The sequence below is a fragment of the Podospora pseudopauciseta genome, chromosome 4 (assembly GCF_035222475.1).
Source record: "Podospora pseudopauciseta strain CBS 411.78 chromosome 4, whole genome shotgun sequence".
NCBI lineage: Eukaryota > Fungi > Ascomycota > Sordariomycetes > Sordariales > Podosporaceae > Podospora > Podospora pseudopauciseta.
In genome coordinates this window covers 826,923-851,038 of record NC_085894.1, presented here as the reverse complement: position 1 = coordinate 851,038, position 24,116 = coordinate 826,923, and the positions used below count along the sequence as shown (strand labels likewise).

Below are 24,116 nucleotides of genomic sequence, written 5' to 3'. Positions count from 1 at the left end.
AGTCAACCAATCCGCCAGCATAGTGAAGGCAGGGCTCAGCTAGCAGTAACCTGATCATCATCTTTCGTACACTTGTTTTGCATTTTTATTGCCTGAGATCTCGAGGCGCTAATGGAAGGGAAACTGGACCATCTTCCAACCCCTTCACTTGAGCTCTGCTGGACCTTTCATGATGATGGGCGTGCGAACGAGTCTAGAATGCAAGGGGTGAACGATGAGGGGCGACAGCCCTTCAAAGAAAATGAATAACCCTCCATTGCATGCGTCTTCATCTCCCCAGTTCTAAATGTTATCAAAGTAAAAGGCATCAAAAAATTCGTTCGAAAACCTCCTCTTCAAGTCCTGCAATGACCAGCCATGCTTCCTTCCAATCTCAGCCAACAGCTCCTTAAACTCCTCCTTTTCCAACCTGTAATCCTCTGCCTTCATCTTCTCCACCCAGGGCTTCCCGTCAACATTGATCCCATCCCACTGCTTTGCCCAGTGAGGTCTCGTGTTGATCTTCTTCCCTCCCCTATCACAGTAGGACAACCACTTCCCAACCACCTCTTCCGCATAGGGCACCCAGAAATTCTTCGCCGCCTCCAGCGTCAGCACCTCAATGGCACACGTTCCCAGCTTGTTCCCCTTCTGAGGGGCCATGACGATATCACTGCCCCCCATGATCCTCATTTCGAGCGGCATCCTCTGCGGGCACCCCTTACTGTTGTGGGCATAACAGGTCAAAATAGCATCCCACCACGCCCTTCTTACAACCGCATAGTCAGGCTTCGAGGGATCAGTTTCCGATGGTTGAAGCGGAATTTCAACCTCCACATCCAACACTCTGACGTTCTGAATCCCTCTCTGGAAGTGCAACGCATCCGGCAGGTAGGTCTTGACCGGCTCGTCCCAAGCCGGAAGAGTAAACATTGCCGCTTTGGAGATGAGCGTCACCGCTGCCTCGTCCATATGCAACTTCTCGACCAGCTCGTTCAATATCTTTGCATTTTGCAACACATTCATCGTGAACTGGCTGATGAACATGAAGAACGTCTGCGCATTCGAGGGGTAATCCTCAGTTCCGGATGGATCAGCAGTCGCATCCCAGCAGTTAACCCAGCACAAATCCGAGTACGGAAACCAGAACCACTCCGAGTAGAACCCATTCGTCGCCAGCTCTTCAAACCTCTTGATGTCGGCCGCCCTCTGCTCCGGCGCCCAGTTCGGCAGTCTCAAAGCAGGGGGAATCTTATCCATAGCCATATCATCCGGCGGAGGAACAGCCCTCAAAACAGGGATCTTCTCCGGCTTCATCAGCGCGTAGCTCATGGGTTCAAACTCCAGCGTGAGATGGGTTACGACACCCATGAGACCAAAGCACCCCGCCGCCGCCCGGAGAAGTCTCGGGTCATCGACAGTTTGAAGCTTCCCGTTGCAGTCGACGTATTCCACCTTCCTGACCAGGTCACTCAAAGTCTGATGTCTTCTCCCAGCCCCGTGACAAATAGGTGCATTCGTCCCCCCGACCGTCATCTCCACCATAATCACATTAAGCGGGTACGAGTACTTATTATTCTCGATGCACCACCGCCTCAGCTGCTCATTTGTCGCGCTGGCGCCAATTCTGACAAGCACATTGCCTTTGACTCGTGGCGTGCCAGAGACTACTTCCAGCGTTTGCAGCTCGGTCTTGCGAAACAGCCACTCCGGCAGGGCTTTGGACATGGCGGTGAAATTAGGAATTCTGGTAGCCTCCGCCAGGGAGAGAAGAGAGATGGTGATTTGCCCCTGGCGGCCAAAGATGGGCGCCCAGGAGTGGCGGAAGCCCGCACAGCGGACAGACATGTCGTGATCGCGTGCAAATCTGACAATGTGCTGGACACCGGCGACAGAGGAGGGGATGCAGGTGTAGTGGGGTATGTAGTCGACGACCATGCCCCAGTTTTTGAAGGGCACGTTTTCGTAGACCTGGAACCGATGGTTAGCCTTGTGTATCTCTGTCAAGGTGATAGAGGCAGGCCTACTATGACGTTGCTCTCCTTTTTGTGACCAGAGAACATATCCTTGAGTTTCCGGATAAAGTTGTGGAGGCGGCCGTTCTTGTGTAAAGCATCGAGAGTGTCGTCTCCAGTAAGGCCATCAACGTCCACTGGAGTAAACGAACGGGCTTCTAGATGAACGCTCTCGCTGTCGTTGGCCCCAGTGGCTGCAGGAAACCGCACTGCTTGAACTCCACTGGACGAAACGTGGAAGCCAGAGACTCCCGTAAGGTCTTGAAGGTGCTCACGAACACCCAGACTGACGCTCATGTCGAAACCATCCGACACCTCTTCAAGAGGCTTGTCATCCGCGACGAACTTTTCCACGCGGTCTCTTTCATCCGCATTCAGTCGCTCCAAGCATTTCTCGTAGGCAGAGTCGTACTTGGATTCGCGAAAGACACAAAGCAGCCGCTTGTGGAAGTCTGTTGACTTAACAGTGACGTCTGGGTCAAGATAGTCTCTGAGGAGGAGGCCAAGACCGGGAAGCTTCTGTCCAAGAGGGGTACTATCTTTGGTAGGGAGACTGTTTCTCGGGGTGTCATCGTAATCGGAAAGCCCGTCTGCAATGAGACAGAGGCGCTCGTCAACGCTTCGGTGCCAGGAGCTGGTCGAGGGCGGATGAGAGTGTTGGGACATGGCGGCTGAATACTGGATATTGGGTATGTGAGGGGAATTCTGTGAAGGTGATTCTGTGCTTGGAATGTATACTCAAGGTGATTCATGAGGCAGAAATAGGCAGGCCATGCTACCTTGGAGAGAGGGAGAAACCCAGAAAGAGAACACGGGGTATTAACACCTTAAGTACCTACCGAGGTACTGCTTCCGGCCATCAAAGATACCTATCAATCTGAAACCGAACCGTACAGCGGACAATCTCCAACTTGTTATGGAATCCAATTTGATCATGAAAATTCCGAGGTGTCAAAGGACACTCGTTGGGCCTCAACGGATAACGGAACTTCTGTCGAGCGTGGCCTTCATCCAGTGGATAACAAAATATTGATACATGGTCTGGAAAAGTGGGGTTGGTCCCCTTGGTCTAGGCCCTGCCGAGCTCACTAGAGCGCGGTTCAGCTGTCCAGGTCTCACCAATATTATGTGCACGAAGAGCTCATCTTAGCGGCTCACAACGTGGAATGAAAAGGGATAAAGATTTCTGGGTAATGCCGCGCCCTGCGGAGAACCCCGAAGGCCTACGGCCTTCCCCAGTGCTCGGTGTATATGTGACGACTTTCCTACCTACACTTCATGTTGTTTGAACAGTCTGATTTTCTTTCATAAGACTTCAATTAACGCTTTACTGCAATGGGTTCTTTGTTCCACATATGGGATGAGTAGGTAAGGTAGGATGGATGGTGGGGCTGTGGTTGGGCGTTCAAGTCCACATTCTCTTCCTCGCTTCAGTAGGTAGGTGGTTCATCACGCATTTCGCGCTCAGTCGGTTCAGGTTTTGAGCCCGAGACGCACGTTCAGATACCCGACCTTCTTGTTATCCATTTCAGCCAGCCACGAATGACTGTGTTTTCGCCAAGAGGTCACAAAGATCGCCAAATATCCAATGATTTGTGGAGAACTCTGCCATATTCTTCTGGTCACAGACATCCACAAAATTGGTGAGGTGGGAGTAATGGGTGGACTAACCCGAGCTTGGAAATTGCGTGGTCGTTCATTGGCTCAGCCCCTGGAAGAAAACCGCTGCTGAGGTGTGCATATACATGAGGAGGACTTCGCGGCCTTGAAAATGGTGCAGGATAAGCCAGATTACGCCCAACACTGCATGGAAAAGGAAATCATGGCAACGCTCAACTGAACTGATCAACAGGTTTGTCGAATGAAGCTATATCAGGCTTGAGTATTCAGAATAAAGAACTCCGGAACCTGGGTCTGGTAGCATTACAGGACAGCTCCAGCCACTCGGACCGAACGCGAAAAAGTCCGAGTTGGGTATCTTTGTCAAAAGGTGGGTTGCATTGCATCTAGGTAGCCTTGTCTTCTGTTCGCATCTTTTTGCATATCGCGTTCACAGCTTGGAAGCTGGATACAACTGTATGAGTGCTCCTTGTCAGGCTATGCCCAAGTGACTGTCACCTTTTCTTCCTGACAAGCTACATGGAGGCAATCTGAGTCGGATGAGATGACCCAGGAACAAGATAGTCAATACGGCTCTCGACCACTTTAGTTTTGTCTATGCGCGGTAGTATTCTACACAATGACAATCTGCTGAAAAGCCTCGTCACGGTTCATTTGCAACAACGCCAGCGTCTTGTAGTGAAACTCTTTCCCGTGAGAGTCGACCATGGAAGAGCACAGCGGACAGGTATTCCGGCAAGTCACCCCTCTATATGTATGTCTCGGAGCTCGGCCAGCCACTGGCATCCGGCCCGGAGACTTGATCCACAGAAGTCCCAACCTCTGGTATCTGACCTTGCCATCGTCTTCCACAGTTTGTACAAGAACTAGAGCATAAACGTCTAGTGTGTTGCGCATAGAGGTTGCTAGGATCCAAACATCCCGGACTACCAACCCATTGGAAGCTTTGACGTCAGCCAACTCATCTGTTTCTTCGTCAATGTCCACGCTACCGATGTCCACTGTCCCATGGTCAAGCTCGCCGTCCGGTGGTATATCAACAAACACCCGCCACTCTCCTGCATTAGCATCACCATGATGATAATACCCCAGTTTCCCCTCGATAACGTTCCCCTCCAACGTGATCTCGCACTCGCCCACTCCACCAAAGGGATCAAGAGGGTTCAGTAGCGGCACATTCCACTTCACCAGCCTGGTCGCCTCAATATATCCATAGAAATGCTCCACCGGCCCATCAACAGATACCCAGCTAAACGTGTTGGTCCTCTTCCGCCCATGCCCTGCCACAGGTTTCTTTGTCCCCTTCCTTCTCCTCCAGCTTAGCCCATGACCAATTTAATGACCCCATATCCCGGCAATGTACGTGCTATTCTCGACCAGATCATATTGCTTCACCTTCAGACGCTCCACCCACCCCTCAACCCAGGTTTGTGTCTCCGCGTTCCTGATCCGCTTCTCCGCTTGGGAGAGCAGGTGAGCGTACACCCTGGCCACCCCTCCAATGGCAGGGAGTCGATCAGTTTCTTTCGTCAGACTCCTCCGGCTGTAAGGCGCCACGATAGACTTGTACCACGTTCTCACGACGTGCTCGGGGCGAAACGTAGGGTCGTATAGTTGGGCAAGCGCGCCCGGCATGGTGCCCCATGGCTGGCCTTGGGTATTGTTGATGAGGTCCTCAGACTTGAAGTCCTGGCGGCATTCCCAGTAGAGTTGCTCCGAGGTGTAATGGAGTGTTCTAGGGGAAAGGAATCGCTCTTGGAAGCACCAACCTCTGGTGGAGATGGGGGCGTCGGAAATGGGGGCTTGGGAGTTGGTGGAATGGTGATGCCGGGGGTAGATATACAGACGACTGATTTGCGAGGTAGATGCAAGTATGGATGGGATAATCAGAGGTGCGGCTTCCTTTCGACGGGGATGCTGAGGGGAGTGGTTGTGGCTGTTGAAGCAGCCGCCTTCAGCGACGGCAGTGGCATCAGCAGCGATGCAGAACCTGGAAAGGGAGTAAATGTAGGGCATCTTGGCCGACTCAATCTCCCAGTCATGCAGAGAGTTTTGGATGATACAGAGGGCGTCGATCCAGATGAAGGGAGTGCCAAGTTGCGTGGTGATCAAAAACGCGTCCTTGAAGGTTTGAGGAAGGATGTTGAAGGGGATCTGGGTGAGTGAGGAGGTGAGGTTGGCTGATGTGGTGTTGTAGAAGGGAGAGATGCCCCAGCAGTAGCTGAGTGTGCTGTAGAAGCCAGGCGTGTTGGTAATATTTCCAGGAAGAGCAAAAGTTTCCACCAATCGTATGATCGGAGTCGTGGGTGTGAACGACCGCAGGTCTACCAATCGACCGGGCAAAACATAGGTGTTGTTGGGCCCAGGTATCGACAAGTTGTTGCAGTCATGTTCGACTTCACACTGCTTCAACCAAGACAGAGCTGTTTCTTGTGTTTCTGGTGAGGCAGTTTCTGACAGGGCTCTGCAGACTGGAATTGGACAGTCATCAGGAGCTAAGTCACCTGTAGCTATGGTCAGCACTGTGTTTCCATTCAAGAACAACATGGTCGTCAGACACATACCCTCAAGACGACACACCTCGAGGCCTGTGGTTTGATACTCCCCTGTCTCGTCGGTCAAACAAATGTGACTTTGACCAAGATATCCGGGCCCAACGGGTCGCACATGGAAGCGATCTGTGGACTGTCTTCCTGCAGAAGTAGGCGGTTCAACTTCGCGCATTTCGTTGTTGATTTCTTTGCTCCAAGTGAGTGTTACGAACCAACCACAAAGCGCGCAGCCTTGTTGGACGCTCTGCTGAATAACTGCCAGACTATGGGCATGTGCATGTCCACCAGGTTGGCTGATAGTTTCCACATTGATGCCCTTGCAGTACTGACAGAGGCTTCCGACTGGTACTGGTGACATGACGGCAATGATTTGATGAGAGAAGTTGTGTCTGTTGAGGCTCTAAATAAACAGGGAGCCAAATATGGCAGAACAGAAAACGGGGCTGTGTTGCTGTCCTGCCCCTTCAACCGACCTGAGTGTGTTCAGGCACCAGCGCTTGGGCCGCCTTGCTCAACCACACATCTTCCTTTTCTTCATCGGGCTACCTCGTCGATTATCACGTCTTCAGCAATCGCTTTGTAAACAAACACCAGCCACGGAATCATGGAAGTCAAGTCTTTGCCATTTCGGTATCGAGCCCTACCAAGCGTGCAATATGGATGTCAGCATCACCGAATGTTGACGGGATACTTCGCGATGTCTACGCCCTTGGGCTTTCGCTACCGAGTCAGGCGCATCTGGATGAACCCTACAACGCTACCGTGGATGATGGATCCCACCTTGGCGACTGACTGGAACCTGTATGATGGCAGTTTTGCTCTAGAGCCTCATTAATACCCACGGCTGGGCACAACAGGGCTGTGTTGCTCTGACCGACAGCGCATTCAGCTCGGTGGGCATCAGCGCTCGGACCACCCTCCCTCAGCAACACCACCTCTCTTATATCCATCGCTCTGGGCTTTTTCACCTAGCACGTGTTCAAGCCTGGCCCCCAATGGAAAAAAGGTACTTCTTGAGAACATCCCATCCAAAAAACAATACAGCCCAATTGCTTCCCCAACCTCATCTCCTAACCCCAAAACTTTTTGGAATACAATACCATTTATCAACTACCCCTACCCAATCAACAACCACAATGCTTGACGGCCCTCCCTGGTTTTTGCTCATTACAATCTCCTACTCATTCATAACAATCGTCCCATTCTTCGCTATTGGGGTTCCAAATGCCCAGAAACAAATCATCAAGTGGCTCCCCTTCATCGAGAAAGACGGCTGCCTTTGGCTTCTCTCCTGGCCAATGACCGTCCTTGCGTTGTACCTGTGGCCGGTGTATTTGACTGTCCTTCTATTGAGCACCAAGTGGGAAACGATCATGAACTATTGCTTCGCCGAGGGACAGACTTGCATGGGATTTGACCTGAGCGGATATTTGAAACGAAAAAAGCGGGATCCATATGATGAAGAGGAGCAGAGGAGCCATCTGCTAGATGACGGGGCGGGGGCGGTGCCTGACGATGATGCAGAAACACTCTATGGCTTCAATGGAGAAGATACCCAGGCAGTCTGTGATCTTGAGTTCACGCTTTCTTCACCCTATTCGCCCTCTTCGTCCACCTAGCCTACCTACCCAGCACTGAAACATGTCGGACTGAGCCAAGAAAGAACTCGCATAACAACTACGGTACACCCTGGCTGTGTTGCTCTGATCGACACTGCATCCAGCTTGGTACCTCCCATTCTTATTCATCGCTCTCTCCGGCACGTGTTCACCGAATCCTCAGGACGATCCTCTCGGCTAGTTCACCAAACAAAACCATACATCCAACCTCCCCCTCCCCCTCCCCCTCCCCCTCCCCCTCCCCCTCCCCCTCCCCAACCTCACCATCCTTCTCTACACAACCACCTCTCCATACCGTACAAAAAAATGCAACCCACCCACCACTACCACACCACAACCACTAATACCATCCCCTGGTTCTCAATCCTCACCTTCCTCTACTACACCCTCACCTTCTTCCTCCTCTTCGCCCTCCCCACCGCCCACCGCCAAATCATCTCGTCGTTCCCCCTCCTCAGAAAAGACGGTTGCCTCTGGTGTCTAACCTGGCTCGTCGCCCTCGTCCAAATCTTACTCTGGCCTGTACTGTTGTTTCTTTTTCTGTTTTTCATGGGCGCTACAACCATCGCCAGAAATTGCTTCGGCGAGGGTCAGACGTGTGTGGGGATCGATTGGAACAAATCTCGGGGCCGAACAAGAAATGCACATGATGAGGAGGAGCAGAGAGGCACTCGGGAGTTGGCGGAAGACGGGGAGGAGGGGCCCGTGTGTGACGATGACACAGAAACACTTTACGGCTTGGAGGAGAGCGAGGGGATGGAGTTGCTTTCCTATCGACAGGATGACCAGGCGTGCAAAACGGGGGGTTCAACTAAAGCAAGTCTGCAAAAGTGATACTAACTATTTCTGTGGCGGGGGGGTTGTGTCACGCTTTATGAGTAACAAGTAGCGAGGTCCTGATGTAACAGCTGAGAAGGCAGTATCGTGAGCATTCTTGTCTACCTCTTTAGACTGTTTAATACTTAAGCCCCAGCGCTGGTGGTTTGAAGGCTGGAGTAATACTCATCTCCCTTTCTCCTCTCGTCGTCGATGATGTCCTGAACCGACTTCGTGCCGGCTCCATCACCATAGTACTTCTCAGCCTGCTCGATACACCTGAGGTTAGCCGCCAACTTGTTCATAGTTTCCATCCACTCCTCGGTCTTTTCGCTGTCAAAGACAATACCGCCACCGGCCTGGAGATAGGCGACACCCTTCTTGACAAGCATGGTACGGATGGCAATGCAAGTATCCATCTGCCCCTCATCCAGCTTAAACCCCTTGCCCTCTCCCAGGGAACGGACTACATCGTAGGCGAACCATCCGGTAGCGCCGGCGTAAATGCCTCTCTTCTCCTTCTCCAAGTCGTAGATCAGCTCCATAGCCTTGATCTTGGGAGCGCCAGAGACAGTGCCAGCGGGGAAGATGCTGCGCATGGCATCCCAGCGTGTGCATTCTGGCCTCAGCAGTCCCGATACCTCTGACGTCAGATGCTGAACATGAGAGAAACGGTCAATGCGCATGAGGCGGTCAACCTTGACAGTAGAGGGGTGGCAAACGCGGTTGACGTCGTTGCGGGCCAAATCAACAAGCATGACGTGTTCGGCGCGATCCTTGGTGCTATTTTGGAGAATGGCGGCAAGTTCATCATCCTCGGCGGGGTTGGCGCCGCGCTTGATGGTGCCTGCGATGGCATGGTTGACAATCTTCGGGCGGGAAAGGGCGTCTTGCGCAGAGTAGCCAAATCTTTCGTCTTCAGGAAGGTCAGCGTAGCCGTCTGTCTTCATAAGACATTCTGGTGAAGCGCCGATAATGTGGAAGTCGGAGCAAGACAGGAAGAAGAGATAGGGGGATGGGTTCAGGGACCGCAATGTGCGATAGATGTTGAATGGATGCAGGCTGGTGCTTCGGGAAAAGCGTTGTGATGGGACAGCCTGAATGATGTCGCCTTTGATGATGTGCTTTTTGAGCTCAGTGACAAAGGTCTCATAGCCATGACGGCCAACGTTTGATGAATATTGCTGCTCCGAGGCCGGCTTGCTGGGTGTCGCGGGTGGAAGAGGAATCTCGTTCTGTTGAATAAGGTCGAGAGTGGACTTGATTGTGGCAGCGGCCTCGTCGTAGGCAGCTTGGAACTCATCCCCGACGGTTTCTGGTAGTCTCATGTGAGTCACAATGGTAACGGTCTGGTAAAAGTGGTCAAAGGCGACGATGGTGTCGAAAAGCATAAAGAGCGCCTCGGGGATCTGTAGGTTGTCCTTGAGAACTCTGGCCGTCTTGGGCTCAAAGTACCTGATGCAGTCATAGGACAAGTACCCGACAGCACCTCCGGTCAGACTGGGGAGTCTCAGTGATGGGATGCTGAGAACACGGTCCTGACCGAGAGTACTCTCAAGAGCACGGAGGGGGTCGCCGACATCTTCATATCCGGGGCCGGTGGCCAGCACTTTTCTGGGATCTATCGATCGTGTCAGAAGTTAAACATGGCGAAGTGTCACCTTGTGGCCGGCTCAAACTCACTGGCACCGATGAAACTATAACGGCCAATCGTCCCAGTGCTACCGGTGGCGCTCTCGAGAAGGAATGAATACTCAGTGGTGGCACTGTGTTGTCATATCAGAACTGGTTCAATGACTTATTCCAACCGACTCAATTGACACAGCTCCACTCAATCGTTCGCATGCATCACGTACCCGTTGGAGAGCTTGAGGTAGATGGCAGATGGCGTCAACAGGTCCGAGGGAACTGAGTAGCAAACGGGAAGGAGGGTTGGCCGTGGACTGGCTTGGCGGGCCTGCTCAAAAACAGAGCGGGCCTCTTCGGCGGATGGCCGGATGTCGAGTTTCGCGGTGGAAGCCATCGAGAATTGGGCAGGTGGTTGGTGATCTTGAGTGAGATATCAATATCGAATCCTAGTACAAGAGAATCTCCAGCGAACCAGGGGGTGTCAGTGACTGGCAGCAATGGACCCTCGGCCGTTGTCACCAAGAGCCAAGCAGCAGTGGACAAAGCTGGCCAGATTGAGATTTTGGCTGCTCACCGCCCGCCCCCACCATCCGACTTCGGTGACTCATGGTGGGCTCATATTGATGGTGGGGTTCTTCAAAGAGAGCACGTCTAACCCAAACCCTACAGCACACCCCAGCATAACATTATGTATAGCTGCATAAGTCAGTGCCATCAGAGCTCATTTGCACCAATGGAGAGTTTTGGTTTCTCATCAACGTCAACAAGTTTAACAATTGTCCACTGTTTCTCCCCGCCAGAGGAGAAAAAAATGCAATTGTTACAGCTGCCTTTTTCCGTATCTTCAATACTTGACTTCTTTCACAGAGCAGTTAATTTCTCACTTCCTGAAGTGTAAAGGAAATTCATGACTCATCTGTAATGGCACCTACCTTCACTTGCACTTCACACGCCTCAGATTACTCCCTCAATGCGGAGCTTTCTCTTTGCACTAGGTACCATTCGAAAAATGAACTTCTACTAAACACTTTGTAGACTCAGAAAGCACTCAAAGGAGACCCTCCATAACGACCATTACCCAACCAGGCAAGCTTCACCCGCTGCCAATTCTAGCCTCACCACAAAAGAATCCCCGCCGCCTACTCGCTCAATCACCAAGGAATAACCCCCCCATCCAAATCCAACATCCCATTCTCCTCCCACGCATCCCCGTCCCTCTTCCCCTCCAACACCTCAAGCAAAGCCCTTGCCGGATCCTCCGCCGACCTAGCCCCCGCCTCCACCCTCTGCTTCCTGCCCTCCTCCCCAGTCAAGTTGGTCACGCAAAACCCAGGATTAAAAGCAGTCACCCTCCCGCCCCACTCCCGAAAGTCATACCGGTCGCAAGCCGCCAGCATATTCAGCGCAGCCTTGCTCATCCTGTATTCGATCCCCCTCGTGTGTTTGTACTCGTACTCCGGGTCCAGCTTGAAAGTGATACTCCCCTGCACCGAGCTCACATAAATTACGCGCGCGTTCCTCGACTTTTTCAGCAGCGGCAGCATTGCCTCTGTCAGGACCTTCGGGCCAAAGGTGTTTGTTTCAAACGTCTCGCGGAGGTTTTCGAGGGTGGAGCAAGGGCGGTAGACGATGACACCCGCGTTTTGGATCAGGACGTCGAGGCGGCCAAAGGTGGATTCGATGTATGATGCGGTGGTTTCGATAGTGGGGAGGGAGGTGACGTCCAACGTGACGACTGAGACGGGGGATAGGAGAGCAGCGCCGTGCTCGGCTTGGATTTTGGCGAGGGCGGCGTTGCCTTTGTCGAGGGAGCGGGCGGCGAGGAGGAGGTGGTAATTAGGGGAGGACTTGGAGATGGTGACGATGGTTTCGAGACCGATGCCGCTGTTGGCGCCTGTTTTGCTGAGTTAATTTGGCAAAGTTCAAAAAGGGGACAGTGATAGAGGGGGACTAACCGGTGATGAGAACGATGGTCTTGTCGGTGGAGGCCATTTTGAGTTTGACTTGATGAGAGTAGCTGAGAGATACTGGTGAAGTGCTCGGTGTGTGATGATGTCGAGTTCATACCACACAAGATCTCACGAGACCAAGGCCCCTTTTATACACAACTCTCATCCATCAACGATCATCGTGATCCCATCAGAGAGCGGGATTACCGGCCTTAGTGTTAATTCCCATGATTGAGATATTCTTGAAACATGCGATCGGTGTCACTTGTTTCCCGGTCCGAGATGGTGTCTTAACTGCGTCTTCATGGGGATAGAGAAAAGGGTGCGCCAAGCCATACTGGGCGGCAGTTGTCAGCAAAGCACTTGTGTCTTGTTACACAACGCAAAGTCCGCCAAAGTCCGGCCCCACAAAAATGCCCTTTTGTAACTGTTCATGAAAAATATGTCCATTTTCGGCATGTCTATTCAAGTTGTTTTTGACATCTATTTTCAGCTTCATCGAGTTTCCATATCCTATCATAAGGCCATACCCTGTTCACCGATGCATCCAAGTTCCAAGGTCCGCTGGCGTAATGGCAGCGCGTCTGACTACGATTACCCAATCAAATAATCAGGAGGTTCCAGGTTCGACCCCTGGGCGGATCGTTTTTGCACCTTTTGCCTCCACCCTTATCTTTCTTTTCCACGCAACGCCCACAAGCCTAGACGTCTTTGGCCCAGCTTCCGGGACCTCACACAGCTACGACAGGTGACAACATCTGCAAGTCTTCCGTAGTATAGTGGTCAGTATGTGAGCTTGTCATCTTCAGACGTCAACGCTCGAGACCCGGGTTCAATTCCCGGCGGGAGAGTCCACATGTTCTTTTGCTGAAGAAAAGCTTTCCTTTTTACTTCACGTTTTGTTGACAAGGTCTTGAGTTACCTTGCGATTAAACAACTTGTTGTGGGCTGACTTAACACCTGGATCATAAAATACTGGGCACGAATCGACAAAACGGCCATGAATGAAGTGGGCTAGATTCCCTACTGCTATCCATGTCTATCTTCCAGAAACCATTTTATGTTATGATCCTTGACTTGCATCACTTCCCTTGCTATCTAGCAAGCAACGACGAATGACTTGAGCTCGACAACACCGCTGCTACCGCGCAACCGCATACACATCTCTTCGTCCTCGATGTGAACGGGGCCAACGGAGCAGTTCTCGTCTTGGAATAAGGTAGCTGCATATTATGGTCAGTCAACTGGAAAGATATTCTCTTGCGGGGAAAACAAGGCAAACTTACTGCTGCATCCGCCCATCATGCCTTGTGGAATTCTTGCGCTGGTGGTGCCGGCTGGCGTCTTGAGACAGAATGTCCCGTACCGGAGGAGCGAGATGGTGGAGTAGACACCACGGGGACACCAGGTGTCACCTTGTGTGAACACGTCTAGAGCCCATTTGGGAACGGTGTTGGGTGCTTGGGTGGCCCCGGCCGGGCTCGGGGACTCACCCACGAGGGTGCTGACTATGGTGGTGGCTGTGGAGGAGTAGCTGGTAGCCGTGTCCACAACGAATATCGTCTCGACCGTGACAGTAGACATCTTGTCATCCCTAGCCTCAAGGCCGCCGCCGGGGATGTGGCCAATGATGACATCGGAGGGGTTGCCGCCTTCGACCCATTGAATCTTGAATTGCTCCGAGACATCATCAACGCCGGTGACGAAAGTGGCATTGCCGTAGTCTTGCGCAGTTGCGACCCAGGACCGGCTGGCGGTCACAGTACTGATGCTGCTGAGGAGCAAGGCGAGGGTGGTCGCGAGATACATGGCGAGAGTTGGGAAGACGGTTTGTTGGGTTGCAAAGCGATGATGGGCTGAGAGGGAGAAGGATCGTTGAAGACGTATAAATACCAACTGGCCAAGGCAGGATTTGCGGCCGCGATGACCCGTGGGCACCTCAAGATCCATAGTACCAAACCCGTGGAGAAGCGAGACGGCCGTATCTTTGGTGGAGTTCTCATTTGGAGGAAGGTGCGCCGTATCAAGAGCAATCGTTCTTTATGAGACGGCATCACGTGTGGAGAGTCGCTGACCTTTCAGTTGCTCCCGTTGCTCCTGCTCTCGATGCAGCAGTTCAAGTTTCCGCCAAGTCAAGAACTTGGGTTTGAGATGATATTGTTCTTCAGAATTACTTCGATAACAAAGCATCACCCAACTAAACATAACGGATGACATTCATCTCTACTAAAACGTCTCAAATCTATCAATATGCTTCATATCATCCGAAATGTCAGTTAATACCGTCAAGAGAGGGTAAACCAACCAACTTTCAGCTATGCAGAAAATGTCCTTGATAGGTATCATCCCAAGCCTTTCGTGTAGTTAGGTACCCTTCTTCAGTGTGACTAATCCCCTTCAGGGCATATATTGAGAAGAGACCAATGCAAGCAATGCTATGGAGTCGAAATGATCCCATGATGCCTTGAGGCCTACCGCGTCCGAGACTGTCTACTGGTCAACTTTTGGCACGGTCCTCGTTACCTAACCTGAAATTCAACAGCCTGCAGCATACCCCGCTCGATGGCGCACCTTTCCTCCACAGATGGAAAACTTATCGGAAGGAAGGTATTCGCCACTTCAACTGGGCCATGTCATTCCTTCTCCATCATCTCCGGAATCGACTGGGTTATAGAATGGTAGCCCAAGAAAATCGGGCCTCGCCCTCGGACAACAACCGCGGAGACAGTGACGACGGCCGCCATCTTCAAGATGAATCGCTGCTCCAGAACGACTTTCGAAGTTTTTACGCTGGTGCACTGGTTTTCAACACAGCCTCGTTCATTCTTCCTGCTCTTTACGGCACACTTTCCAAACTATGGGTCGCCAACATCGACCGCAGCATGGTTGTCACAACCGATGTGTATACATACATTGGAGTTCTTGCCGAGGTGCTCAATGAAGGGCTACCGCGAGCTGCTTGGTACCTTTGCCCTTTTGTTCCCTTATGCCTGGGAACTGAATGCTAACATACCTCAAGGGTCATCATTGGGGACAAATCTTCTCGCTCTCTTGCCGCCCGACTCTCACTCTCGCACACCCTCATCCTCTTCCAGACTATTCTCGGCCTGATCATGAGTCTCGCCCTCCTCGGTGGTGCCTCCACCTTTGCCAAGGCTTCGTTCCAATCGAAGTTCGCGGCGCCAGCCTCACGTACATCCGTATCAGCGCCTTTTCTGCCCTCAGCTCGGCTCTCGAGACAGCTGTTGCATCTGCCACGCGCGCCCTAGACAAGCCCGATGTTCCGTTGGTCATCAGTAGTGCCAAGTTTGGCATCAACATCATTTTGGACCTTCTCCTCATTTCAACTTTTCACGTTGGCAACCACACACCGACCGTAAACATGCAGGCCGGCATTCAGCTGGCGTGCAACATGGCTGCCGCGATTTGTGGCTTGGTCTATTTTCTCTGGAGGACCAGCTGGCCACAATACAAGGCGCAGGAAACGATAGCCCCAAGCGTGAGGGCACTGGCTGTTCTCATCCGTCCAGGCATTCTCACGCTTATTGAGTCTGCCGTCAGAAATGCGCTCTACCTCTGGTTGGTAAGTAATATTGTGTCCATGGGGTCTACCTACGCCACTGCTTGGGGCGTGTTTAATACCATTCGATGGGGTCTTGTCATGGTACCAGTTCAGTCTCTGGAAGCCACAGCTCTCGCCTTTGTTGGTCACCGGTGGGGTGCGTGGAGACGAGAGATTGGGACAACGACACGCAGACCTGGAAAAGTGACATTTAAGCCTGTGGTATTCAGGGTTGTGAAGCCAGCCCTGACATCCTTTGGGCTGGCCATGCTCGTGGAGATCCCGCTGGCGATTTTCCTCTCCATCTGGGGTGCTGGGTCATTTGCAAAGTATTTGAGTGCTTCAGACGAGGTTGCAGAGGTGACGGCGTACATGTGGCGCACGATAGACTGGTGCTACATCTTTTATGCAGCGTCTACTCAACTGGCCACTGTTTTGCTTGCTACAAGGCCCAAGTGGTACTTGTACCAGAGTCTTGTTAGCAACCTTTTGTATGTCTTACCTTGGGCTATTGTATGTCAAGTCAAGGAGCTGGATGAAGGCAATGCTTGGACGTACCACAGTTTTGTGTTTGGCGGTAGTCTAGTGTTTAGCTTCCTTGATGTTTTGGTTGTTGATGGCCTCTGGCTTTGCACCCTGATGACGGGAAGGGCGAGGTTGGAGGTGTTTAGGGAGTGATAGCGATTCACAGTCATTGCACCATCCTTCCTGCTCTGTACAGCGCACTTTCCGAACTGGCAGTAGCGCATATAGACCATGACATCCAAGTTTCAAACTGCTGTCACCGAATTACTGTCTGCTCCTTCCGGGAGCTTTCGACACTCTGGGTCTGTTTGCCTCCAGCTTCAGTTCTTCTCCAGTTGCCTTGTTCGCTTAGTTGATCAACAGTTTCGCTGCAAAGTCATTGACTACGAGAGCAGTGCTTCATCCCTCATTTGCCAGAACGACCGACCGCTACTTATCATCACACACACACAGAAATTATGGAGGAAAGGGTTCACTCGTTCAACAACCTCCCGGGCCCGGCGGATATGGAGTTACCCAACCTGTTTGGTCGCAACCACTGGGTTTTTGGCGTCTGCCATGTTGAGATCAAGAACCCCTCCGACATTTTTATAGCCGTCAACCCAGAGATTGATTTTATGAAGCAGGCCAGCCCGTGTCAAATACTTTCAATGCCAACAACACAAGGGAAAGCTGAAGCGACGGTTCCCCATCTCTTGGACGCCTTTCTCATACCCGAGGGATTCAACCCTAAAGCTACGGCCCTCTTACCTGGCTCATGGTCCACCTTGGAACCCGAGATGGCGCAGGCGATCGAAGATGAGCTGAAGAAGCACGGTGTGACACCGGCGCTTTGCAAAGTGGGCGTCTGCACCCCGAAGGAGCGGGTGATCTTGGAGAAGCGCCGAGAGGATTTCTTTCTCCCGCTCACTCCGGCGTTGGAGATGGTTTTTCGAGAGCCGGTTAAACTGGGCGGTTCTACAAGGTGTCATGGCTGCCGGATGGGTCAGGCGTCGTTTTTCGAAGCCCTCAAACGGTGTGCGCAGTGCGGCCGGGCGTGGTATCACTCAAGAGAGTGCCAGAGGGCGTACTGGATAGTGCACAAGGAAACATGTCGCGCACCTGCTGCCACCGCTTCACCTGCTGCCGTCCCTCTTCCAAAGCTCGACGCCCATGACTATTACACTACAAAGGCGCCTAACGACCCGGAGGCCCGAGATTTGATGAAATCGCTTTGTCTTGAAGACGGTTCAAAACGTAGTGGAATAGGGTGCGCATCGTTCCCGTCCGCTTGCAGACTTTTATGGAAAACAATGGTTGCTGATACAGTGTTTAGCTTGCCTCTATACCGCCTCATTATCACAGGTCAGGACACGCCAGAAAAGATGCGGCTTCTATTTGGTCCAAACTATGGAACCAGCCTGGAGGAGCAACATGAAGAAGTCCGTCTGCAGTGCCTACTCGAGCCGCCCCCTGGATCTCCAGCGCACGTTATGATTACCTAGATGAATATGAATGATTCTTGTCTTGTTCGAGTTTTGCGGCCGGCGACCGAGGACGAGGAGGGGAAGATTGCTGAAGTCAAAGGGTTGCAGGCTTTGATTCAGGGTAGGGTGGGTGTTGGGAACCGCCCTTCGGTAGCGGATATGCAGGCTATTCTCAAGATTTATGGTGAGGACTGGCCTGGGATGTTGCTGAGTTATAGTTTGGCGGTGAGAACCATGGATCAGAGGCGTTTTGGTTGGTGGTTGCCGTAGTTTGTGGATTGTTTGAGGGTTTGGTTGTTGTATCTTTTGGATTAATGTTTTGATCTCAGCGTGAGGCTTTGGGTGATAAGAGAGTGAGGGGGATCAGGTTTATACGATGGATATATCGATATGTTTGAGCGATATGACAATCCATCGGCGTATCAAGGTGTCAACCCATACCGTCCTGCTTTTTTTGCCTCCCCACTTTGGTAAAAGGTTTCCATCTCCACAGCCTGACTCTCATCCTTGTAATACAGCGTCCCTTCATCCTCGTCACTTATCACCCCCTCCTCCAAGCCCTTGTAACTTCTGCGCTGCTGTACCCCATTTCGTTGTTCCTCCCTGACCAAAGACTATACTAGTTGATTCCCAGACAAGTCTGACCCTCCCCAAAACAGTTCGTTGCAACATGACCACCAATAAAGTGGATGAGATAGGTTGGATGACAAGGAAGTGGACCACATATGGATGTGGCCCAGGTAAGTTTGAACTAGCCAAGCCATCTACTCACATTACGCCCTCCATAACCCTGGACCCCTCGGTATCAACACACACTTTATATTCCACCCACAGGGCCAAAAATAAAGCTTTTCTTTTACTTTTTTTTGCTCCAGGTACCCACCAATGGCCAAATATACCGAAGAGGATGTTAAAAATGCCTAGAAAGACATTGCCGCTAGTGTAAGCCAGCGAAAAGCGTCTAATAAGTATAGGATTTTACGTTTTACCCTAAAATACCGTATTAATAATACTTTACTAAGGAACTTTATTTATAAAAATTAATAGTAACTTTTTTATAGTTAAAAAACCTTTATTATTTAATAATTTTTTTATTAAAAAAGCTTTAGTTACGCTTTTACTTATATTAATATAAAAGCTTTAGCGGCTACTTTACTAGTTAAATAAAGTGATTTTAACCCCCTTAATAAGTATTAAATATTTTATTTTATAAATCGTTATTCCGATATTAAAATAAAAGTTAAAAAGAAAATTAATTATATTAAAGTTAACGAAATTACTCCGGAGAATATTAATAAATTCTTTAACCTATATTTCACCGTTAATTAAATTAAGTTTAAATATAAGTATAATTATAATAAAGTAAATATAATAAAAAGTTAAAGAAAAAACAATTTAATTATTAGGTTTTCGAAGTAAAATAAAAAAATTATATACGTTAAATAAAATAGAAAAAGGATTTAAACTATTATATTTAAATATATTTTATAAAATAAAAAAGTTTTTCCCTCCGAAATTATTTTTAAAAGTAAAGACTTTTAAAAGTAATAGTTTAAAGATTAATTAAATAAAAATTAATATATAATTATATTATAAAATAATTAAATTAATAATGATTTTATTATTAATTAATTTAAAAAGATTTTTATATTTAAAATTAAATTTAAAGATTTATAAAAACTTTATTTTTTTATTTATAATAGCTATAGTTTATATATTATTAAAATATAATTTTTATTTATAGATTTTATAATATACTTAAGCTTTATATATTATAGAGCTTTAAAAGTAATATAATAGTTTAAATTAATAATATTTAAAGATTGCGGTATTATAGTTAAACTAATAGCAGGCTACGCTATATATAGGGCGTGGGGCGCCTAGCCGATTATTAAGGAGGTTAGGGGACGGCTAATTAGGTATAGACGAAAGTGCTATAGTGCTAAGGCTCACGAGTAGTCTGTAGGATGTAAAGTGCTAGGGGTAATTAGAGGTATAGCACGACGAGCACATTGCAGGATGCAATGTGCTAAGAGTGATCGAGGCCGTAGTAGGGCGAGCACCTTAGGGTTTTAAGGTTTATATATACGGAGGAACTGGCTGGCGTAGATAGATAGTTCCGTAATATGTAATTTAAATTATATTTACGGCATTTAGTATTTATATTAAAATAAGCTATTATTATATATTGTTTAGCTATACCGAACTAAAATTGTTTAAAAGTGCCTTTAACTAGTATCCCTTTTAGAGGTTTTGGATAGGGGTTCGTTATATACGGTTACTGGAGCGGAGGTCTGGTTTCCGAAAGTAATTTAAAGTCCCGGAAGGCCGAGCGTTAAGGCTAGTATTTTATAATAATTAAACGGTAACGATAATATAGTTTATAGTAGTTAAACGATAATAATAATATAGTTTATAATTTTATATTTAAATAGCGTATTTAGTAAGCGTTTGGGCTCCGGAAACGTATATTTAAGCCCGGAAACGGAATTACTTTCGGGAAGTAAGTAAAAGGCTAATAGTTTATAAACCTTTTACTTTATATTCTATTTACTATAGTATTTTTTAATTTATAAAGTTTAATTAATATATTAATTTACTATATTTATTAGTACTTTATAAGCCTATATTATAGTAATTCTCTTTTATATATTATAAGGCGCCGCCTTTATAATCCTCTTTTCTTTAGTGCTACGGTAACTATCGAATATTTCAGTTAAAATCTTCTTCGCTCTTAGTATACTGCGCCGATAGCTATTTAAGCCTATATTTACAGGCCTTAATAGCACCTATTTTAACAATTTTCTTTTATTTTAATAAATTCTTTATTATTAAAGCTATTAATAAAACGACGTACGATTACGGCACCTAAATATATATAGAAATCGACTACGTTCGGACCGTTATATAGCTTACTTATTTAAACGTAGTTTAAATAACGGTTCGACCCTTCTTTTATAATATAGGGCCTTTAGGGCTTCGCGCGTTAATAGCAGGAGTAAAATATAATTTCGATATCGTTTTAGTTAATCGAATTAAAAAAAATTATTTTTTTATAAGTAATATTACGGTAGCGTTTCTCTACGCGCCCCGACATAGTTAGTAACGCTAAAGTAAAAGAGAGAAAGGAAATATATATATAATAAAAGAAAAGGAAGAAGCGTTAAGGTATAAAGAATACTAATAGCGTATCTTTCGGGACGAAAAATAAAAGAGGAGGCATTATATTATAGACTAACTATATAGTAAGGCAGGATAAAGACTATAGCCGGTCGTAGTAGCTAATTAGGTAGAAAGAAACGACGGACCTATAAAATAGTAAGGCGCTTACTCTTAATAAAAGTAAGCCGGCTTACCTAGCTCACTAATTAGCGTAGTAAGCTAGGACGGATGACTAGGCTTACTAGTAAGTATAGTAAGCTAAGTACGGAGGTATTTAGAGAATAAGGGTCTATATATACGGAGGAACTAGCTAGTATAGATAAATAATTCCGTAGTATATAATATAAATTATAATCGTTAATATTAAACTATTATAATTAAGATAAGCTATTATGTGACGAACCTCTATCCAGAACCTCTGAAAGGAATATCGGTTAAAGGCACTTCTAAATAATCTTAGTTCGGTACAGTTAAATAATGTATAATAAAATGTCTCGATGTAAATATTAGATACCGTAAATATAATTTAAATTGCATACTACGGAACTATCTATCTACGCTAGCTAGTTCCTCCGTATATATAGTCCTCGCGCCAAGCCTAGCACCGTTCTAAATCGATTAACTCGACCCTCGATCTTATTAATACTATTACCTCTGGAATTAGCTTTTCTAAATCGATCCTCGATCTTACTAATCTTATTCTAATTAGTCTTTACTTATATATTAACGATTAGTCTATAATACGCTTTACGCCCTATTAAGTATTAAGCCGTAATACGATACTCCTTTTCCTAGGCTAAAATCCTATCGGCCTAGTTTATTCTTTTACGTTTACTAATATTTATAAGTTCTTTTCTTTTTCCCTTATTTCCTTATACTTTATAATATTTAACCGTATAAATAAGGCGCGACCCGGTATTAGACCTCCGTACCCGAAAATAGTAGATCGCGATAAACTATTTATTTTAATATTACGATTTATTACTATTATAAAGCGTGCCTATTTCTTTTACGAAAAACGTAATTTCTTTTATAAAATTTCTCTCTCCGTTTCCGAGTATTATATTACTTATATATAGTATAATTAGTCCCTTTATAACGCTTATAAATTATTTATTTAATAACTCCGTAAAGTTATTATTTAATATAATTAAATAGAGATAGAGATAGTAGAGGCTAAGTCCTAACGCGCTACTTTAAATTAAAAAATTAACCGTTTACGCCTATAAAAACGAATATAGTTTAAGCAAATAGCTACGGCCGTCTCTTATAGCCTTAATAGTATAAAAGAGCTAAAGTATATTAAGTAGGAAGAAGCTGCGTTAGTTATATAGTTTACTTTACCGCTTAATAACGTTCCTATATTTCCTCCGGCTCCCGCCTCCCCGGATCCCTAGAGCCGTTCCCTAGCGGAGTCTTCTACCCCTATCCCGCTTAATTTTTCTTTTCTGGATCCTACTTTAGGCTTCGACTAGCCGCTTAACTTTTCTTTAGATCCGGGCGCGGCTGGTCCTTCTTTCCTAGCCGCGTTAGATACTGCTAGTAATATACTTTTTACTTCCCGAGGTACTTAAAGCGCGTAATATTATTTATATTTAGTTCCCTTTATACCTTCTAACCTTATAGTATAGTGTGTAGTACGTCGACTACTACGTCGAAGGCGTAGGTTCGATTCCTGTCGAGGTTCTTTTAGCTCCGTCTTATAGTTATTTAGCTATGGGCCGGGGCTAAGTCTTTTTACCCGTTTAGGCTTTAATCGGTCTAAATATTATTAGTAAAATTCTTTTTATTTATTTAGGTAATTAAAGTATATTTATAGTTTTTACGAATTATTTATAACCGAATATTTTAATTAATTAATTAAATACTTTAATTAACTTTTATTAAACCGTAAATCTAATATTTTTTCTATATCGTACTCCTTTTCTTTATTTTCCGCTACTATTTATATATTAACTTTTTTTACGTATAGTACGAGTTCTAAAAGTAAAATATAAAAAGTATATAACCGTAAATATATCGTACTAGGTAATTTTAATTCGAATACTATCTCCGATATTTTCCTTTTAACTTTAAATAATCCTACTCTCCTATAATTTAGCTTTTTACTAGGTTTTTTAGTATATAAATTACGTATAGAAAGGAATATTATATTTCCTCCTTTAAAGTAAGATCCTTTAAGCCTTTTAGTATTATAGTATTTCTATATTTTTTCCTTTATAAACTTTAGTTTTTACTTAAGCTTACCGTAAAATATATATATTTTATTTACTTTAACCCTAGCCCTAAGTACTTTAACCGTAAGTCTTTACCGTAGGTTTACTTTATAACCGAAATTTATAAAGAATAATATAGCTTTAATCGTTTTAATTAGCGATATATTATATACTAATTATACCGTAAATAATAGTTTAATTTAATTATCTTACTCGAAATTAATATAATTCTATAAATATTATTTTACGATTTAATTAAGCCGTTTTATTTAACTATTTATTTAAAGGTAGTAAGCCGAAAATACTTTATTTACTACCCCTAGCCTCGTTATTAACGCTCTTTAAAACTTCGATACGAATTTAGTATTACGGTCCGTAATAAACTTTTTTAACTATATATATATTAATATAATATACCGTAATACTATATCCGCTAACTATTTTACTAACTAAGTCTCCTTATAAGGTAAGAAATATACTTATTTAGTAAGTCTATTAACTACCGTTAATATACTATCGTACTTAACGCCGGTTACCGTATCTTTAAACTTTAGTAATTTAGTAATAAAGTCTATCGTAATTAAACTTTATAGCCGTTTTATTACCGGTAATGGTTTTAGAAATCTATAGGGCTTATACTTCGTAACCCTCGTTTTCTCGTATATATAGTATAACTAAATAATTTCTTTAGCGTTATTTTTAATCCTTAATTAGTTAAAGTACTACTTAATTTTTTTTATAGTTTTAACGATACCTATATATTCTCCGAGCTTCGATATATAAATCTCTATTATTAATACCGTTCTATTATTTAGCCTTACGTACGCTCGATTTCTATATTATAGTCTTCCCTAACTATTTTTTTAAATACCTTACGGCTTTAGCTTTTCCTATTAGTATTATTTTATAATATCGTCGCTTAACCTTCCTTAGTACTTACTATTAAAAGTAACCTATTTACGATATATTATATAATATTCTATTTACGGCTATAGTAAATACTTAA

General features: G+C 46.5%; 7 protein-coding genes and 3 non-coding genes across 10 annotated transcripts; 2 read left to right on the top strand and 8 right to left on the bottom strand.

The window, feature by feature from the left end:
* Nucleotides 1-90: 90 nt before the first annotated feature.
* On the bottom strand, nucleotides 91-3,417 carry QC763_401910 (uncharacterized protein). Its single transcript, XM_062911824.1, has 3 exons — nucleotides 3,153-3,417; nucleotides 2,007-3,082; nucleotides 91-1,950 (listed from the first exon to the last, which is right to left on the bottom strand). The coding sequence occupies exons 2-3, from the start codon at nucleotides 2,658-2,660 to the stop codon at nucleotides 283-285; spliced, it is 2,322 nt and encodes a 773-aa protein (XP_062765421.1). The 5' UTR covers nucleotides 2,661-3,082; nucleotides 3,153-3,417; the 3' UTR covers nucleotides 91-282.
* An 809-nt stretch (nucleotides 3,418-4,226) lies between these two features.
* On the bottom strand, nucleotides 4,227-6,707 carry QC763_401900 (uncharacterized protein; the record flags this gene model as incomplete). The annotated part of the gene is made up of 3 exons (XM_062911823.1): nucleotides 6,179-6,707; nucleotides 4,958-6,118; nucleotides 4,227-4,894 (listed from the first exon to the last, which is right to left on the bottom strand). Exons 1-3 carry the CDS (start codon nucleotides 6,522-6,524, stop codon nucleotides 4,227-4,229), a joined length of 2,175 nt encoding a protein of 724 aa, XP_062765420.1. The 5' UTR covers nucleotides 6,525-6,707.
* Nucleotides 6,708-8,747: 2,040 nt separating this feature from the next.
* On the bottom strand, nucleotides 8,748-10,624 carry TRP2_1 (anthranilate synthase component 1; the record flags this gene model as incomplete). The annotated part of the gene is made up of 3 exons (XM_062911822.1): nucleotides 8,748-10,222; nucleotides 10,285-10,367; nucleotides 10,458-10,624. The coding sequence occupies 3 exons, from the start codon at nucleotides 10,622-10,624 to the stop codon at nucleotides 8,748-8,750; spliced, it is 1,725 nt and encodes a 574-aa protein (XP_062765419.1).
* A 757-nt stretch (nucleotides 10,625-11,381) lies between these two features.
* Nucleotides 11,382-12,478, bottom strand: QC763_401880 (uncharacterized protein; the record flags this gene model as incomplete). The annotated part of the gene is made up of 2 exons (XM_062911821.1): nucleotides 12,186-12,478; nucleotides 11,382-12,124 (listed from the first exon to the last, which is right to left on the bottom strand). The coding sequence occupies exons 1-2, from the start codon at nucleotides 12,220-12,222 to the stop codon at nucleotides 11,382-11,384; spliced, it is 780 nt and encodes a 259-aa protein (XP_062765418.1). The 5' UTR covers nucleotides 12,223-12,478.
* Nucleotides 12,479-12,737: 259 nt separating this feature from the next.
* Nucleotides 12,738-12,824, bottom strand: QC763_0062590. Its single transcript has one exon. It is a non-coding gene; the product is annotated as a tRNA-Arg (tRNA).
* Nucleotides 12,825-12,944: 120 nt separating this feature from the next.
* On the bottom strand, nucleotides 12,945-13,030 carry QC763_0062580. The gene has a single exon. It is a non-coding gene; the product is annotated as a tRNA-Asp (tRNA).
* Nucleotides 13,031-13,160: 130 nt separating this feature from the next.
* Nucleotides 13,161-16,419, top strand: QC763_401860 (uncharacterized protein; the record flags this gene model as incomplete). The annotated part of the gene is given in 4 exon segments (XM_062911819.1): nucleotides 13,161-14,518; nucleotides 14,581-15,141; nucleotides 15,199-15,351; nucleotides 15,366-16,419. The coding sequence occupies 3 exon segments, from the start codon at nucleotides 14,810-14,812 to the stop codon at nucleotides 16,417-16,419; spliced, it is 1,539 nt and encodes a 512-aa protein (XP_062765416.1). The 5' UTR covers nucleotides 13,161-14,518; nucleotides 14,581-14,809.
* Nucleotides 13,217-14,434, bottom strand: QC763_401870 (uncharacterized protein). Its single transcript, XM_062911820.1, has 2 exons — nucleotides 13,466-14,434; nucleotides 13,217-13,402 (listed from the first exon to the last, which is right to left on the bottom strand). Exons 1-2 carry the CDS (start codon nucleotides 14,127-14,129, stop codon nucleotides 13,278-13,280), a joined length of 789 nt encoding a protein of 262 aa, XP_062765417.1. The 5' UTR covers nucleotides 14,130-14,434; the 3' UTR covers nucleotides 13,217-13,277.
* Nucleotides 16,420-16,724: 305 nt separating the features above from the next.
* Nucleotides 16,725-18,002, top strand: QC763_401850 (uncharacterized protein; the record flags this gene model as incomplete). The annotated part of the gene is given in 3 exon segments (XM_062911818.1): nucleotides 16,725-17,515; nucleotides 17,582-17,735; nucleotides 17,751-18,002. 3 exon segments carry the CDS (start codon nucleotides 16,725-16,727, stop codon nucleotides 18,000-18,002), a joined length of 1,197 nt encoding a protein of 398 aa, XP_062765415.1.
* A 4,508-nt stretch (nucleotides 18,003-22,510) lies between these two features.
* QC763_0062540 lies at nucleotides 22,511-22,581 on the bottom strand. The gene has a single exon. It is a non-coding gene; the product is annotated as a tRNA-OTHER (tRNA).
* Nucleotides 22,582-24,116: the final 1,535 nt, after the last annotated feature.

Bases quoted from the DNA above. Each gene is read 5' to 3' on its own strand.
- QC763_401910 (XM_062911824.1), bottom strand. From the start codon at position 2,660: ATGTCCCAACACTCTCATCCGCCCTCGACCAGCTCCTGGCACCGAAGC. The intron at 1,951-2,006 runs GTAGGCCTGCCT...CATCGGTTCCAG, and splicing joins AAAAGGAGAGCAACGTCATA to GTCTACGAAAACGTGCCCTT.
- QC763_401870 (XM_062911820.1), bottom strand. From the start codon at position 14,129: ATGGATCTTGAGGTGCCCACGGGTCATCGCGGCCGCAAATCCTGCCTT. The intron at 13,403-13,465 runs GTAAGTTTGCCT...CATAATATGCAG, and splicing joins CATGATGGGCGGATGCAGCA to CTACCTTATTCCAAGACGAG.